This window comes from Paroedura picta, chromosome 3 (genome assembly GCF_049243985.1).
Source record: "Paroedura picta isolate Pp20150507F chromosome 3, Ppicta_v3.0, whole genome shotgun sequence".
NCBI lineage: Eukaryota > Metazoa > Chordata > Lepidosauria > Squamata > Gekkonidae > Paroedura > Paroedura picta.
The window spans coordinates 164,588,693-164,607,053 of NC_135371.1; the positions used below are offsets into that span (position 1 = coordinate 164,588,693).

At 46.2% G+C, this 18,361-nt stretch overlaps 1 protein-coding gene across 6 annotated transcripts in view; it reads right to left on the reverse strand.

The window, feature by feature from the left end:
• LRP1 (LDL receptor related protein 1) overlaps positions 1 to 18,361 on the reverse strand; it is a 423,359-nt gene that overhangs the window by 166,519 nt on the left and 238,479 nt on the right. For all 6 annotated transcript variants that reach the window (XM_077329218.1, XM_077329223.1, XM_077329222.1 and 3 more), the window contains 3 exons: positions 13,601 to 13,763; positions 8,056 to 8,278; positions 6,017 to 6,206 (listed from right to left, as the gene is read on the reverse strand). In XM_077329218.1, the coding sequence (XP_077185333.1) occupies positions 6,017 to 6,206; positions 8,056 to 8,278; positions 13,601 to 13,763 (576 nt within the window). The remainder of the gene's footprint in view (positions 1 to 6,016; positions 6,207 to 8,055; positions 8,279 to 13,600; positions 13,764 to 18,361) is intronic.

The window sequence follows — 18,361 nt, forward strand, 5'->3', positions numbered from 1 at the left end:
GGGGGTTGGGCTAGATGGCCCCTGAGGTCCCTTCCAACTCTATGATTCTATGGAGCTGCTACCGAGAGGTTTAAAAAATGACCAGAGTTCCATTTGTGGAACACAAGGCACACCAGGCTGAGGAGGACCAAGCCCTGCTGCTTTTAAGCTTTGGCACTCTGCGAGAGAGAGCATGCTGCGTGGCAACCCCTTGCCCCTCCCAACGCCAGGGAAGCTTCTGAACGTAAAAAATCTGCCGATTAGTGTTATGGTTCAGAGAATCCTAAGCAGCAGACCAAAGACTCTAAGAGGATTTGCTACGTGCAAAACTGATTAACTACAAGAGGATGGGGGGTTGTGAGGGGGAGAGACGACCAATAAGACCAGGAGAGCCTGAGCTGTACTTCCGGGGGGGGGGGGAGGAGAGGAGAGCTTTCAACCACTGTGCAATGTTTTCCCTCCGAGCTCTTTGACCCAGTCAAATGCCTCCACTCTGGAGAAACAGCCAGAATGGCCCTTAGAGGGAGCCATTAATATTTCAAAACACCACCTCTGCTTAATTCTCCCCCCTTCTCCTTTTTTTTTTTTACCCCTGCAAGGCAGTAATTAATCAATCAATGACATGTCACAGAGTCTCCTCTGGGGGATAAGCTTTCGCTTTCACTCTCTGGCTTTCTCCTGACAAAGAGCTGCCGGGAGATAATAAAATGTTCATGAGGTCCCGCTGGGAAAACAGCTGATGGATCAGATTTCAGCGAAGGCTGCGATGATTAGATTTGGGGTCGGGAACAGCCAATATGTTCAAACGGCGGAGGTATATTGGCAGCGATTTCTGGTAGCTTAACTTTAATTAAAAGCAGTGCACAAGGTTCCAGTTTGCAACCCACGTAAAGAGTTCTGCGGGACTCTAAAAACCATCTGCAGCAAGGGGAGGAAGAATTAGGTGTGAGCTGAGGATACCATTCAGGCATGCGGCAGTTTGTTTCGGAGGGCAGGACTAGAAATCATGGGGAGAAATTACAAAGCAGGCAGAGGCTAACCAGGGCTGAATCTGCATGGAACTTTTATTCCAATCCCAGGTCAATTCAGTCCCTGCCGTTTACACTGAATGCGATTTCCATTTCATTTATTTATATTTATTTATTTATTATATTTATATAATGCCCTCCCCAGAGGCTCAGGGCGGTTTGATTTTGGGTGATTTCAATTTTCCCTCTGCAACAAGCAGGATTGATCCAGAGTGACCCTACCTTTCCCCCGTGATATCCTGGAGTGGATATAACCCTTGTTATTTGAAAAATCGGCATGAGTAAAGGTGCAGCTCTCTGCTTTTCCCAAACTATTTTGCTGCCGAGCCTCCAACTCTGTAGAAAAGCCCTGATTGGCCAGAGCGTCAGTTCAAAGGCTTCCTCGTTCCAAGGCTGCAAGGTTTCCCTTAAAGGGGAAGCCCTAACTTCTCTCGGCAGAGATTTTCCTCTTGGATTTATTCCCCCTCCTCTGCTGTCTCCAATCCTCTCCCCCCACTCCCACCCCCAACCCCGTTCAAGAAAAGAGGCTCCTGCTGCGTTTAGCTCCCCCTCCCCAGAGCTTCCTTAATCATGTGTAGAACACTTTTCTGTTTCATGGGGGGGGGGGGAGATAGAGGAAGACCCGAGTTCAAATCGATCTGAATTCAGCAGGATCCACAACGGAATAAACTAATTAAGTGCAGAATCAGCCCAGGAGGGAAGGCAGCATGGCACAGCCTGCTCTCGTCAGATCACAGAACTAAACAGGGTCAGTAACCCGATGGGAGACTGCCAAGAAAGACCCTGCACAGGAAAGCAATAGCAAACCACTGCGGCTACTCAGTTGCCTGAGAACTCCCTTGTGGGGTCACGATGAGTCAGTTGTGACTTGATGCCAAGTAAATATCAATAATGAAAATATCGGCCAGGCCGAGAACAATGCTTGTCACTGGGAACTCCGATCCCAGTAATAATTCACAACGCATCTCTTGGGTCATGAGTTAAGCCCTTTCGTCCAGAGATTTACAGAACAAAGTCACCCGACGGGTAACACAGGGGGTGCAGCAAGGACCAAAGGGCTAAATCTGGCACTTGCACAGGGCAGTGGTTAAGGTATAGGAGCAGGATCCGGGAGATCCAGTTTGAATCCCTACTCTGCCATGGAAGTTTGTTAAGTAACTTCGGGCCAGTCACACACTTTTAGGCTAACTACATCAGAGGGTTGTTGTGAGGATGAAATGGAGGCATTGGGGGATCTGGTCAATAAGCATACAGTAAAGTTTTTCACTGAAATAGAGCTTGATAGGAACCCGCAACCTTCTTCGGAAAGGGCACTGCTCAGACTTCTGAAAGGTCTCCCGAGACATGTTTCTGCTGCCACGGACAGAAAAGGTTCCCTTTGCTGTGCTGTGTGCCAAAAATGTTTTGAATCTAGAAGAAAATAATGCAAAGTGACCCTCTGAAAGCCCAGCCAATCAGCAGTGTTCTTGCAAAAGGAATGATGCCAGCTGCCGGCAACCTTCTGAACTCTCTGGTGAAACTAAAGCAAGTTGCAAAGGTCTACAGCACCTGTTGGGCAGAAGGGTTGTGCTCAGTGGAAGAGAATCTGGTTGGCGTGCAGAAGGTCCCGGGTTCAACCCTGACATCGGCAGTGGAAAGGATATGGTAGCTGTTGATGTGAAAGACCTCTGTCTCAGACCATAAAGAGCCACTCCTCTTCTAGGTCGATGACACCGACCTTGATGGGCCAATGTTCTGATTCATTATAAAGAGGTCTCTATTCTGTTCCCAAGAGACCTTGTGCTCTGCTTGAATGTTTTGGCTGCATGTAACCATTGTTGTTGTTGTTATGTGCGAAGTCGTGTCCGACCCATCGCGACCCCATGGACAATGATCCTCCAGGCCTTCCTATCCTCTACCATTCCCCGGAGTCCATTTAAGTTTGCACTGACTGCTTCAGTGACTCCATCCAGCCACCTCATTCTCTGTCGTCCCCTTCTTCTTTTGCCCTCGATCGCTCCCAGCATTAGGCTCTTCTCCAGGGAGTCCTTCCTTCTCATGAGGTGGCCAAAGTATTTGAGTTTCATCTTCAGGATCTGGCCTTCTAAAGAGCAGTCAGGGTTGATCTCCTCTAGGACTGACCGGTTTGTTCGCCTTGCAGTCCAAGGGACTCGCAAGAGTCTTCTCCAGCACCAGAGTTCAAAAGCCTCAATTCTCTGACGCTCGGCCTTCCTTATGGCAGAGACTTACTCTGTTTCAAAAACATATCCTTCAAAAAGGATGTACTCATGTAACCATGAGTAATGTAACCATTAGAGCAAAGCTAAAGAAGTTTCACAATGAAACTAGACATTACCTGGGAGTCTAGTCTTGTTTTGATGATATTGAAAACTATGAAGACAAGAAGGTCTCTTTATGCTAATCTCTAGTAGGAACATAGGAATTCCTCCGATAACTTCAAGATTTATTGAGCCACACAGTCACCCCTCCCACCTGCTGCATGTATACATTCTTGTGTGTGTATTTCCACCTTGTTATCCTAATTCAGTATAAGGCAGTTTCATGTTACAGAGGGGGATGTGTAGGTTTCCCCAGGGGACCAACAGAACCCCCAGGGCTATTTCACGTTTAGAAATTAGCACTGGAAGGGAGGAAGAACCTCTCCACTCATGCTATGATCCTGATCCAAATTAGACACACATGTACTTGGGATTAACTTCCCAGCATGGAATTCACATGCAGAGAGCATGCAGAAGTTCCCCCAGCATCTTCAGTTTCAAAAATCAGGTAACAGGTGATGTGAAAGACCTCTACCTGAGACCCTGGAGAGCTGCTGCCAGTCTGAGTGGACAATACTGACCTCGATGGACCAAGGTTTTGATTCAATATAAGGCAGATTCATCTCTGCTGAAAACAACCCATGCCAGGGAGAGTGGCATTCTTTCTTGTTGCAAAATTGTGTCTCCTATGGCAGTGGTCCCCAACCTTTATTAGGCTGGGGACCGGCAGGGCATCGGGCCGCGCCTGCGGGGACCGGGCCATGCCCACGCATCGGCCCGCACCCGCGCGGCCTGCACGGGTGCGGCCCGGCCCTGATTCCCTCTCCCTGCCCTCCTGCAGTAAGAAGCTTCCCGGGCCGCAAGCTTGCGGCCCGGGAAGCTTCTTACTGCAGGAGGGCGGGGAGAGGGAGCTGCGGCCCGGCGCCATGGCCTTTGCGGTCCGGCACCGGGCCGGGGCCCGCAGGTTGGGGACCACTGTCGTATGGCACTAACTAGCACCCTGGCTGTGGCACAAGCTTTCAAGGATTATACTTCATCAGATATTGGGTCCTTCACTAACTGGATGCAGAGGAAGGAAACAGGGAAGTCTCTGAACATTTGAGCCAAAATCACGGGAAATACATGGAGCTGCGATAAGTGCCTCACTCAACTACAAAATCCATTGAAGTGAACCTATTCTCAATGGTTGCCACTGATGATAAATTAGCACTGCAACAAATCTGATACATTAATATCTAATAATGCCTCTTTCCTGTGCCATTTCGGGATTCAATTATCAATCCGATATGAGTACACCTCAATATTCTGCTTCCTCTGGGCATAATGCACAATGATTGTCGTACACGACGGCCACCATACGTGACCAAACATATGGCCCTAAGCCCAAAAATGAGCACTCACAGGATACACTTTAATGTACATACCGTCTAAATATGTATATGGTTGCACAGTTGCTCCATATAAAGACACACAAGCAAATACAAAGTTCTTTCCTAACCCAAACATATTTTTGTATAAATATATCAGGGGTCCATAACTATTTTTGAGCCAGCAGATGCATTTGGAATTCTAACATGGCATGGTAGGCACAGCAACAAAATGGCTGCCCCAGGAGGTGGAGCCAGATACGAAATGATTGCCACGGCTTAGCTTCAGTGACACAGTGTAGACCAGGGGCCATTAAAAAAATTCTGCCCAGCCAATCAAATCACCAATAGGCTTACCACTTCCTAAAGACACTTGGCAGGCACCAGAAAAAGTGTCGGCAGGCGCCAAGATGCCCCTGTAATATAGCTGGTGCAATGGCCCTTGATTTCAAGCAGCTGTCCCTTGTAGAAGGGGAGTTGCAAATTCTTCTGAAGCTGACAAAAACAGGCCCATGGAAAATATCCATGAAATCTTATGGTCATTTTATTAGGACCAACCAAACGAATCACACAATAATGAGTGAACTTGTTGCTTAGAGAGCTAAAGATCAGCTCAGACCTTCTCCCCAGGCCAACCCAACGGCTCAGCTTTCGTCCATGAAAGAGAAGGCATGATGATAAAATGATATACACAGTGGAAGACTGAATAGTAAAAAAACTTCCTATTCTGTCATTAGTCAGGGAACCCTGATAATGATGGACTACCTGCAAAATAAGGATGGTGGGGAATGGGTGGATCAATCAATGTGATGGTATTTGGAGAGGAAGAGATGGATTCCCCAAGCTGACTCTGGGGCACAAGAATGGACTGACCAGCAAGAGGTGATAAATGGCTGTGCCAGTTCCTGTGATGCTAAATGAGAAGGACGTGGCATCCAACAAGAGACTGGTTACAAATAGGGAAACGTATGGACATATGGGAGACAACTCACTTCCACCCTTCCCACTATCTCTTCTTTCCCTTTTCGGAAAACCCCATAGTCTCTCTCTCTCTCCCCTTTCCCTGCTTCCTCCTCACCATCTAGGGTTGCCAACTTCTGGGCAGGGATGGGAGATCTAGATTCAAGACAGATCCCGCAACTACAGAACTCAGTTGCCCTCAGGACTGCCTGATGAAGGTAGGGAAATCCATGGAGATTCTGGCATGGAGCCTTTGGAGGGAGAGGCGATGGCAGGGGCAAGTCAAAACTAAAGAACACCGGAAGCATAATTGGACATTCTAATGGCAATTCAGACCCAAAATACCATATCCCGCCTCCCTCCCCACTCCCCAAAATCTCCCCTAACCCGCACTGATTCCTTAATCCGGCTCTTCCCTAGCTACCTTTGGGTTGCCGCCGCTGGTGGTAGATATGTAGCGCTCCACCCTTGTCCACTCGGGTGACCACCTGGAAATCCGTGCTGTTGAATCGGTTGACGCGGATGACGCTGGTCTTCTGCTGGGCGTTGGCATTGTCTGAATTGGTGGCGTACAGATAGTTCTCAAAGACAGTCAAGCCATAGAGATGCTCTATCTAGAAGGCACAAAAAACAGGCTTTTTAGGGGCAATACCAACCTACTGGAATCTTTTATTCTGCGTGGCTTGGCTTGCTGTTTTCCATCATCTAAAGCCACCTGCCTTGTTGACAGCCTTGTAACGTCCATCTATGTGATGACTAAGGTATGTTATGTTTCCAACCTCCAGGCAGTAGCTGGAGATCTCCTGGGATTACAACTGATCAACAGGCAACAGAGACCAGTTAACCTAGAGAAAATGGCCACTTAGGATGATGGGCTCTGTGGCATTATGCCCTACTGAAATCTGCCAAAAAAAAAACCAAACAAACCATAAAGCTCTGCCCTCCTCAGGCTCCATCCACAAATCTCCAAGTATTTCCCAATCTGCAGCTGTAAGCCCTATAATATGCTCTTCTACCTGTGTGTCCAATCAGATAAGGGAAGCAGAGACCAGTGGATAGACTTGACACCCTTCTGAGCTCCATGATTTTCTGTGTTATTCATATCCTCTATTGATTACTTCTACACTTTGTGGAAAAAGCAATTTTACCAATGGCTTGAGATAATGCTAGTCTCAATTGCTTGAGATAATGCTTGTGAGTTTTAAAACCAGAATGATTCTTATAGCTGGAATGTTTTTATCTTCTTTTATAATATTTAAGTTATCAATGATTTTTTTATCTTGTTAATGCCAGATGTTTTTATGTACCTTGTAATCTGACTACTGGTCTAGTATCGTAATAATAAAGACTTGGGATTACTTCTACACTACCTATGCAGTGTATATAAACCAGGCTTTCTCAACCAGGGTTTCATGAAACCCTGGGGTTTCTTGATGGCCCTGGAAGAGTTTCCCAAATAGGTAGGAGTTAAATATTTTAATATATTTTTAACTGGGCCCCTGAATCCATGAATCAAATGCTCTGAACCATAGGACTGTTAAAATGTTGAGGTTATTGATTGCAGTTCCCTCTGTTATTGCTGTTATTATTGTTATTCATCTGACATGGTTACTGAGTTTAATGTATTGTTCCTGTTCCCCTATGTCTCATGTAAACCGCCCTCTCAGGGGAGGGCGGTGTATAAATGGAATGGAATGGAATGGAATGGAATGGATGAACCGACGAATGAATGTTGGGTGATATGATCATAATGTCATGTCAACCTTCCTTCTCCCCCCCATGGCCAATGATGGGCCTAGAGAGGGTGGGAAGGGGAGGGGCCCCAGGTGGGCATGTCCACAGCTATGCTTCCCCACCATAGTCTGCACAATCACACCACTTCTGGGGTTTCTCAAAACCTGAGGAATATTTCAAGGGTTTCTCACTTGTAAAAAGGTTGAGAAAGGCTGATGCTGCAGTTTTTCTTTGTCTTACGGGCATTTTCTGGAGTTCAAAGCATCATCTGACATCATGTCAGCATCTGAACTGAGCAAGGCCCTGAACCTAAGCATCTCACTTACAAGACCAGCACTCTGCACTGCACCACGCTGGCTCTCCGTTACCACAGCTTCACAAGAACAGCAAAAATAGATTCTGTGACCCCCAAAGGCAAACTCGCCTCCCACTGTCTGAGTCATCGTTCTTTTGCAGCCATGCCAAAATTTCCCCCTCCCTCTCTAGACCCAAATCCTCAAGAATCCAACATGTGAGGATCCACTTCTTACACAGTTGTACTTGGGACTCACTTCAATGCCAAGCTGAAGGAGAAAGGAAGAAAGCACAGGTATCCAAGAATGGGCATCAAGCATACTGAAATCCCAACAGCAATCTCTCAAGGTAGAAATGCCCCCAAAGAGACTCAAGCAATTCCATGGTCCCAATGAATCCTATGCCTCCCTGTAAGATCTCACAGAAGGGGCTCACCAAGATGCCTTGGATGATGGTGTGCCGGTTCTTTCCCTCATAATCCACCACTTCAATGTAGTCAAGGTAGGCATCGGCCCAATAAACCAGCCGGTTGACCAAGTCCAAGGTAATGCCATGAGGGAAGACGATCTTGCTGTCAACCAGCTTGGTGCGGTTCTGTCCATCCATGTCACACCGCTCCACTTTGGGTATCTGTCCATAGTCAGTGAAGAAAACCTTCCTGTAAGGGAAGGATAAGAATAAAAATCATTCATTCATAGCCAACAATGTCAAATCTCTCTCAATCTCTCTCTCTCTGTGTCTTATAGAAGCAATAGTCAGGGAGGATCAGGCTAGCAGGCAAGTATTCTTACAAAGTTGTAGGGAGTTAATGTAGAAGTACATAGGCCCAGAATATAAGGAACCCCCCGGCTTTATTATACCTTGATCCGCTATGCTGAATTAAGATGTTAAGATATCCTTTGATTCTGATCCAGCCCCCAAAGACAGCTAGACTGTCACATTCACAGTTCTTCTAAGGCACCTCTGTTCCGTTTCAAAAGGCCTTGTTTCAGACGCATTGTGAAAAGGATTCCTCCTTTGATCTACCAGTTGCTTGCTGCTCCGGATGCAAGACCCTCAGAGCAGATCAGGTTTGATGTACAGAAGCCAGGTTCCTTCTGAATACCTGGGAGTACCTTGCATAGCGAGGATGTTGTTTCAAGGTCTAGTTGGACCAATGAAAGTCAGCTTCAGGACACAAGTCCATTGGCCCACAGGTTAGAATTCCTTCTCCAACTGGTACAAAGGAAGAGTTTTTGCAGTTTATTATTGAAGAGAGGGGGGCTGAGACAAGGTTCTGCTTCACATGAACAGGAAGCTGCTGAACCTTATGAAGTAGCTAAAACTATGAGAGGAGGGTGAAAAGTTGCCCTAGCCAATTAACATAAAACCGTGAACATATGTTGATATGAAAAATGTACTTTACTAGAAACATAAGGTAAAGGTAAAGGTATCCCCTGTGCAAGCACCGGGTGATGTCTGACCCTTGGGGCGGCGCCCTCTAGCATTTTCATGGCAGACTCAATACGGGGGGATTTGCCAGTGCCTTCCCCAGTCATTACCATTTACCCCCCAGCAAGCTGGGTCCTCATTTTACCGACCTCGGAAGGATGGAAGGCTGAGTCAACCTTGAGCCGGCTGCTGGGATCGAACTCCCAGCCTCATGGGCAGAGCTTTCAGACTGCATGTCTGCTGCCTTACCACTCTGCGCCACAAGAGGCTCTACTAGAAACATAAAAGTGAGAATTAGGCTTGATAACATTTAGAACTCAACTATAATGCTTAAAAAGTAAGATGTATGCTGTTTTCTGATCTATCAAGGCTTTCTAATAGACTGGATCCTATGCCCCCTGCAGCTGGATCCTATGACACTCTTTCACTAAGTCTTCCTCCAACACAATATGACTTTTTCTGATATAGAAAGGTTTCCCCTGCTGAAGAAGTTTTCTTTTGTTGAAAGAAGTCTTTCTCCAGTGGGAGAAAAAACAACTTGGTGGAAGGAAGTCATTAGATTCATCTGAGAGGAAGACAGTCATGGAATCCAAGTCAAAGATTTCATCTTGCTTTAATCCAACTACGACTACGAGAGTTATTATTTAACATAATTTGCAAAGTGCCATCATGTTGCAAGCAACTCATGGTGACTCAGTAGGGTTTTCAAGGCAAGACCCCTCTTCAGAACCATTAAAGTTAAATAATTCATGTAATATTTTCTTGTTATTTTGAACTTGAACTTTCTGTGGTCTATAGCCTCTACAAAAAATTACTTTGTGTACCTGCAAACTTTAAATGTATAGCTGTTATTTTTATTTACATGATGATTTATTCTCCACTTTTCTGTCTAATCACAGCTAATTTAAATGCTCTGCAGCCCAGTCCTCTGCATGTCTTCTCAGAGGCGAGTCCCACTGATTCAAATGAGCTTTTCTCCTTATGCCAAAGAAGTGACTGCATTTAGACTCCTGGCCGGTAATCAGATTCTTTCTCTTCATTGTGTTTGCCTTTGGAGCTTGCTTGACTGCGAAAACCGTCTTTGCCTTGGTCAACAGAGCAGGCAAATGAGGCAGACTTTTAACTTATTGCACTTAGGTCTCTCCAGCTCCCAGCTGGGCCAGCTGTCAAACCTCAAAAGGCAGGGTTGAAAACAACATTGTGAGGTTCGCTGCTGGGGGCGGGGGATTAACGTGGACCCCATGAGACAATTTAGTGCAGTTTTGAGTTCTGCACATTTCCCTGGCACAGAGAGGCTGCGGCTGAAAAAGCTCCTGCATCACCCAAACCCACCCAGGACCAACACAGAAGGAATTCCTGAAGCAGAAGATTTTAAGCCTTTTCCTTTACATTCCAGCATGGAGTCACAGGGAGGTATAAGGTGACACCTGTCAAGCAGCTGCAAGTCAACACTAGATGGCAGTCTAAGGTATGCTTTGCCTTTGACTGCCAAAGACTCATGTCCAAATGCTTTTAATCCTCCCTCCCCACAAGGAAGAAGCCCAGAAACAACAAAAATCCAGGAGGCCTCTTGAACGTTCTGCATCCATGCAGATGTCAACACAATACAAAATGCCTTCGGGCCTGTAGCAAACACTCACATGCACAGACAACAAAAACCCTCTCACAGTAGTGTGTAAGGCAGGGGTACTCAAACTGCTGCCCTTCAGATGTCCATGGACTACAATTCCCATGAGCCCCTGCCAGCAAATGCTGTCCATCAACAAGCTAGGAGCATGGGACCTGCTGTGGGGGAGGTGGAAAGTGCCATCAAGTCACAGTTGATTTGAAGCAACCCCAGAGGTTGGGGGTGGCCAAACTGCGGTTCTTCAGATGTCCATGGACTACAATTACCATGCTGGCAGGGGCTAATGGTAATTGTAGTCCATGGACGTCTGGAGAGTCACAGTGTGGCCACCCCTACCGTAGGGTTTTCAAGACAAGAGACATTAAGAGGTGGTTGGTCACTGCCCGCCTCTGCATGGCAACCCTGGAGGACCTCCTTGGTGGTCTCCCATTCAAGGACTAACCAGGGCCAACCCTGCTTCGTTTTCGAGATCTGATGAGATGAGTCTAGCCTGGGCCATCCAAGTCAGGATGGAATCTGTTGCTGCATTCGAAATCCATCATCCACAAGCCTCGCAGGTTTACAGTCCAAAGAAAACAGCAAAATCCTTACCCAACCAAGTTTGGAGCCTGTACCACATTGCAAAGTCCACCCACCCTCCACATTGCACCACTTTGTCACTGCAGTTGTTGCCAAGATCAACTGGTTTCCCCAAAGCCATTGGGGAACAAAGAGCTGCAGTACTCTGCTATTTAGGCCATCGTCTTCATTCCCACACTTTGTATCCAAGCCTGAATCTCAACGCTCTCTCTCATTGGTGGTATCCAAGTCACAAGGTGGAGACGTTGGTAACTCCTCCTGAGGAACTCCACATCCCAGTTTTCTTTGGCTTTGAAATCCAAATGCAGCAGGACATTGTTCTGGCACACCATCAGTTTAAGAAGCCGCTCTCTCACGTGAGTAGCTTTATATCTCTATGCACGCAAATGTTTTGGAGACTGGTTCATTTTATGGTTACTGTAACATAGCCCTGCCAGAACATCAGAGAGCCCAAAACCAGCAGACTCTCTGGAATACAGCGGTGAGCAATCAGCGCCATAACCCAACAAACAGTTCTTCCCCAGTACACATTTTAAAGCAGAAAAAACTGTCACAGCTCTTGGAATCACAAAACTGCCATTCATTCTCAAACAAAATGCCACTATGTTAATTAATTACTTCATCTACTTTTCCTAATTGAGTGATAATTCAAATGGGGCCGAGAGAGATGGGGGGGGGCACATTTCGTTCCTTGTCATTTTCATATGCGCGGTTGCTCCGCTGGCTACATTTCACAATGGCAGTCACTTTAGATGGTTTCTCAAAGGAGACAGTGATAACGTTGGAGAGATGGTCAAGCTTGAAAAGTGCATTATTCATAGCTCAAAGCTCCAGGATTCTGCCTGGGCACGATCACGTCTTGAGAACACAAGAGGAAATACCAATTTGCATTTATTAGGATTGTAAATCACAGTTCTGCCTTATACGCCTCTGTTGGTTGAAATCTGTAATTCAAGCCCTTGCGGCCCTGACTTTAATAAACTTAAGTAACATGCAAAGTGGCAGCCCAGCCAAAAACCTTTATGCCTGACAGTTTGACACCTCTGGGCTTAGCAGTCCCAAACCCTGGAAAGAATACAAACTCCATTTCTCCTTTCTGAAAGCCAACCTTTAAGCCCTGAACATGTCTTTCAGTTTCTGCTAGGTTGACTTCACAATCAAGCCACTTTCCACAGGTGTCAGAGGGTCAGCTCGCTCAGGCACTAAACGGCTGAAACAGATTTGCCATGCACTTCCCCCAAATCAAGGGGAAATCAAATTGCAATGGTGACTAAACAGGTAGACTCTTTTATTTTAAATCTTAAATATTCTGTAAGTATTTGAAATTTATCTTAAAGACTCTTTAAGTATTTGAAAGGTTGTCACGTGGAGGAGAGCAGGATGCTGTTCCCGTTGGCTGCAGAGGAAAGGACATGCAGTAATGGGTTTAAACTACAAGTACAACGATATGGGCTAGATATCAGGAAAAAGTTTTCACAGTCTGAGTAGTTCAGCAGTGGAATGGGTTGCCTAAGGAGGTGGTGAGCTCCCCCTCACTGGCAGTCTTCAAGCAAAGGTTGGATACACACTTTTCTTGGATGCTTTAGGATGCTTTGGACTGATCCCGCGTTGAACAGGGGGTTGGACTAGATGGCCTCTGTGGTCCCTTCCAACTCTATGATTCTATGATTTTATTTTATTGATTGATTTACTAGTACCTATGGACTCAGGATTATGTTATGGATTCATGAACACAATGCCAGATTTAACTTGGGGTTAATGCTTGATCAGTAGTCACCCTGAAGGTCACTCCTGTTAAGGGGTCCTTATTTCTGGTGCCTCTTGCTTATCTCCTGTAGCACCCATGCCACAAAAATTACAGCCACTTATAGTAGCCATATACATCTCTTCCATGGACAGCAGTGTCTCATTAACGCAGCATTCAAATGTGTAGTTTTGCTAAAAGGGCATTACAATTAGCTTAGCAGCACTTAAGAGCACTGAAGTGTGGCTACCGACTTATCATCAAGGAAAGCTATTGTCTTTTTGATTTAAGAAACGTTCTGGTTAAATCAATGCAATGGTTGGGCAGGGTGATTAGGAGAGACATTAGCTGTCCAGATGTGCTTTGCATATACTCATAGAATCATAGTTGGAAGGGGCCATACAGGCCATCTAGTCCAATCCCCTGCTCAACGCAGGATCAGCCCAAAGAATTGCCCCTCCCCACAATTCCTGACTGTATATTGTTCTGCTGTCAGAAGCTGACGCTGAGTTTAGAGGACATGGGTTGAGTCACTTTCCTTGCCCTTCTCAAGGTAAATGGTGTTCTTTTATGCACAAGGCACTCCTATGAATTCTCACCCCATGGTTGGGTCCAGTGCAATCCCTTTGGGGTTGTAGAGCTCCAGGTCAAGCAGCGTAACGCAGGTGTCCCCATTTTTGTTGCAGACAAATATCCGGTCATCAATGTCATCCACAAAGTAGAAGTTGCCCGTGAGCCAGTCGATGGCCATCTGCTCCACATCTAATGAAAAGAAACAAGGAAGGATGAGATAAGGAGGGGTTCGTGTATGGATCCTCTCAGAGAACCTGGAAATTTCAAACTCTGCAACAGGAATTTAATCTATCTGCACAGGGAAGTGCTATGCATCATTATAAATTAGTGTTTGATTCAGATACAGAAGATGTCCCATAAACTTTCCATGGTTGACAGAGTAAATCAACCAGTTGACATATAAATAGCAAATGGCTTTTTGCCAGGAGTAACCACTTTTGAAAACTACCTCTGTAACGCAGTTCTTCATTTGGATCTCCAGAAACAGTATGGCCCAGAAACTATAAGCTATAAAGAAAGCCCTCCAATGACTCCCCCCATGTTCATGTCTTAGAAAAGGAAAGGGCAGAATCATACAACTGACTCTGTTCAGGTGGGTTACTGAAGAGTTGTCCCCCTGGATCCGCTCAATCCGCCCAACATACCAGAGCTAACACAGGTGAACAAATGCATATTTGCTGAATGTGTCAATAGGCCAGGCTTTCTCAACCAGGGTGTCATGAAACCCTGGGATTTGTTGATGGCCCTGAACGGGTTTCCCAAGTGGGTGGGAGTTAATTAATTTTAATATATATATATTTTTAACGCGATAAACATTTATAGGGTCATGTCGACCCAAAAATCCTCCCCAAATGGTCAACGATGGGCCTGGAAGGGGCGAGGAGGGGAGGGACCCCGGGTGGGTGTGTACTCAGCTAAGGAGTATTTCATGTGACAGAGCACTCAGATGTGATCTGAACTTGCAATCCAAAATGTTACAGCCCAGAAACAGAAAATCACCTGGGTAGTCTTCCTCATTTGTTTTAGAGCTGAACTTTGTTCTCATGAGAAATACCCAGCTCTGGTGTCATTACAACTAAACTTTAAGAAAAAAAAATTGTCATACTGGGTTGTCATACTGAGGTCATCAAAGGCAAACCATCAGTTTGTCTCTTGCCTTGAAAAACCCAGTGGGTTTCCATAAGTTGGCTAATACTTGGTGGCACTGTCCAGCACCAATGTTCAGACCTTGCCAAGCAATATTTTCTTGCTTCCCCCTTATACTGCACCCCACTGACCCTGTTTTCTTCCTGGCGGCCAGCAGACCCTCCCGCCCAAAAATAGCACAGGAGGCAAAATGGGAGTCTCCAATGGGAAGAGAGAATCAACAACATCCCATATACACCGTACACTGACCCTTAAGGCTTTGGGACTGCGGGAATCTCCAATAACATGATCCCATTGTTAAGGAGACCACATATTTCCTCAAAACAAAGAGGGGGAGAAATTGTGAACAGCCAAATTTTCCTTCCTGGCAGCTCTTCAAGATACAGGAGCCCTCTCAGTACCAACCTAGTGGGCCCTATTAAAATCAATAATCTAATCATTATTTATTTTGTTTTATTTGGTGATTAATGTACCTTGTCTTTCTACCAAGCTGGCTCTTGCACAATGCACAATTCTGAAAAACATTGCATAAAACAGCGCTCCAAAACATTAACAAATAGCATGGGAAAGCTTCTAGAACCCCTTGCCTTAGAATCCCCTCACCAGAGTCCTATCCCAGGTCTGAAAATGAGATATTATGCCTCAATTAATGCGTGCACGCTGGAAACCATCCCTCACACTCTGCTGCATCTAAGAACAGTGCCTCTGGCTTTCACTATCTCTGCCCTCCTCCCCTAGCCTGTCTATGGCCCTACCTCCTGGCTCCCTCTTAGGTTTCTTGCTGCTGAAGGAATGAGCTCTTACAACCCCTTCCCCTTCCCAAGGCCTCGTTTTATGCTGCTGAGAATAGAGCACCAGGCAGAAGATTGCTCTCCCACTGAGATGTTTAGAGGCCTGTTTCCCTCTCATCCTTCTGTGCGGCTCTGTTCTCCTGGAGCCAATTGTTGCCCTCAATTAGGCTCCTTCGCTGGCCCTGTGTCTCCCTTGAAAGCCAGTGTTAAAACTCTCTTTTCACTGGGTTTTCTTTCCAACGCGTTCCTGGCAGCTGCTGGCTCCCGAGGACTGGCCCACACCACAGAGCCTATTGCTACGGCCTACAATACTTCATTGGCCAGACGGTGCCGGCAATTGGAGAGGGAAAGCGCCAAATGGGGCCGCTGTCTACATTCGAGATCCAATCCACTGTTAACTCTACGATATAAATAATAAATTGTACGTTGCCTGTTTCCAGTCATACACAACTGACCAGCTGAAATTGTAATTGCGACTGAGAGAGGTTACTGTCTGGAGAACTCTCTATATTAAAAAAATTAAAACGAAGTGGAGAAATATCAGCCCATCAGCCATGAAATATCATCTACCTAGGGGTGGCAGCAAACAGCCACAAGAGCAACAGACAAAAGAGAGAGAGAGAGATACAGGCTGCACACAACCTCCTCAGACACCAGCCTTAACGAGACACCAGATGGAAATTAACGCAAGATCGATACAAAAAACAAGAAGTCGACATGGAGCATCTGACTCACAGGAAGTGCAATTGAGCCAGAACTACAGCGTAGCGCCTTAGCTATTTCCTCCTGGGGCCTAGACTTGGAAGAGCTCAGGAGTCCCAATGGTCAGGGTCTCACGTACCAGAACTGGCTGCCTAAGTCTTAGGAGAGAAGATGCTTCCCTGTAAGCCACAGAGAGCTGATCGGGGACTGCCTTTGGGAATACAAGCTACCGAGCACAATATTTGGTATAATATCAACCACAAACCAACAAGTCAACAGCATGCTCGATGCTACACAATCTCACAAGCCCCCTCTTGGCCCTTTTGCAACTCTCTGCACGCTTATCGTGGACAAAGGCTCATACCGGTATTCAGCAAGACTACAGCTAGAAGGTAGTAAGGAGGTCGGGAAAAGAAGGCTGGCCTAAAAATGCACCATTTCTGCTGCTGTTTTCAGTTGCCACTGCGTGCGTCCACTCCACTTCCCATAAGGGCCGTTCCACTTATCACAAGGTTTTCGACAGCTGTATTTCCCCCCTTCAGCCCTCCCCAAGATTCTTTTGGAATGGAGGCTCATACGCTGAAGTTGATGGAAGGAAGTCGACAGCCTAAAACAGCACTGTGTTTTAGTTCTTATGATCTTCTCATTTATAAACCGTTCTTATGGGTGGTGGGAAAGGCCATCAAGTCGCAGCTGACTCATGGCCACCCCATGAGGCTTTCAAGGAAAGAGTCAAGCTGTTCACAGGTGGTTTGCCGTTGCCTGCCTCCATGTCACAACTCTGGTCAATGGAAGTGACATCACTGCTGTGTTAACAGGCAGGCTCAACGAGGACTGCAGGGAGGCAGGAGGCAGTTTAAGGCGGGAATAGGCAGGCAGGCTCCGCCCCCTCCCAGGCAAAGAAACGATTGAGAGAGCCCAATTACGCTCAGGAGGGGGAGCAATGGAAGAGGCCAGTTCCCTAACATGGCCAAGAACATTAAGACTGGAGGAAAGATGGCAGACCCCCACCAGAGCTTCCACAGACCCCTGGTTGGGAACCCCTGTTCTGAAGTTTAACAGTGCAAATCCTAGATAGCTACTGCTAAACTCACTGACTTCAACAGATTCAAATGGGGAACACTTCAACCTTCCAGGACATTCAATGAGGGACCTGAAAGTAGCTGTTTTATTGCAAAGGAACTTCAACAACAGGCTAGAAAGAGAGATTGCAGAAATGCAAGTTATTACAACACTCAAAACTATGACATACCCAGGACTCAACAAGGACATAGGTTTTTTATCTCACTAGTCATGCTAACCGTGTTCAACTAGTGTATTCCTATTCCTCACAATATATTTTATTTGTGATAATGTGACTGGTAAGGTCATGGCAATGTAATGGAATTTTGAGTTTGACTCCCTGGCCTTGGGATAAGATAGTTATCAGCAATTCCCTTGCAGGAATGTTTCACAGTTGTATGGAGACAGATGGGGCAAACAGCATATGGTGAGGTGTGAGCCTTTGATCACTGATACAGGTAGTATCAGAGCCAATTTGGTGTACTGAGAGCCAGTTTGGTGCAGTGGTTAGGAGTGTGGACTTCTAATCTGGCATGCCGGGTTCGATTCTGCACTCCCCCACATGCAACCAGCTGGGTGACCTTGGGCTCGCCACGGCACTGATAAACCTGTTCTAACCGGGCAGTGATATCAGGGCTCTCTCAGCCTCACCTACCCCACAGGGTGTCTGTTGTGGGGAGCGGAATGGGAAGGCGACTGTAAGCCGCTTTGAGCCTCCTTCGGGTAGGGGAAAGCAGCATATAAGAACCAACTCTTCTTCTTCTTCTTCTAGTTTGGTTTCTGCTTGTGTTTTTGTAAACTACACTGAATTCCAGGGGTTTGGTTGGCTGTTTTGGCAAAGAATTGTCATTGGCTGTATTTGGTTGTGTGACACATAATTAATTTTTGCTATATATTCTCTGTCATGTAAGGAGTTCATAGTCTGACAAAGAGTGCTTGCACTCAAAAGCTGAATAAATCTTTATTGGTCTTAAAAGATGCTACTGGACTCTGATTTTATTGTGACGTCAAGACAATTAGACGGGTGTAACTGGTTTAGGATTACACTGTAAATTACCAATAATGGCATAACTGCCATATTCTTAG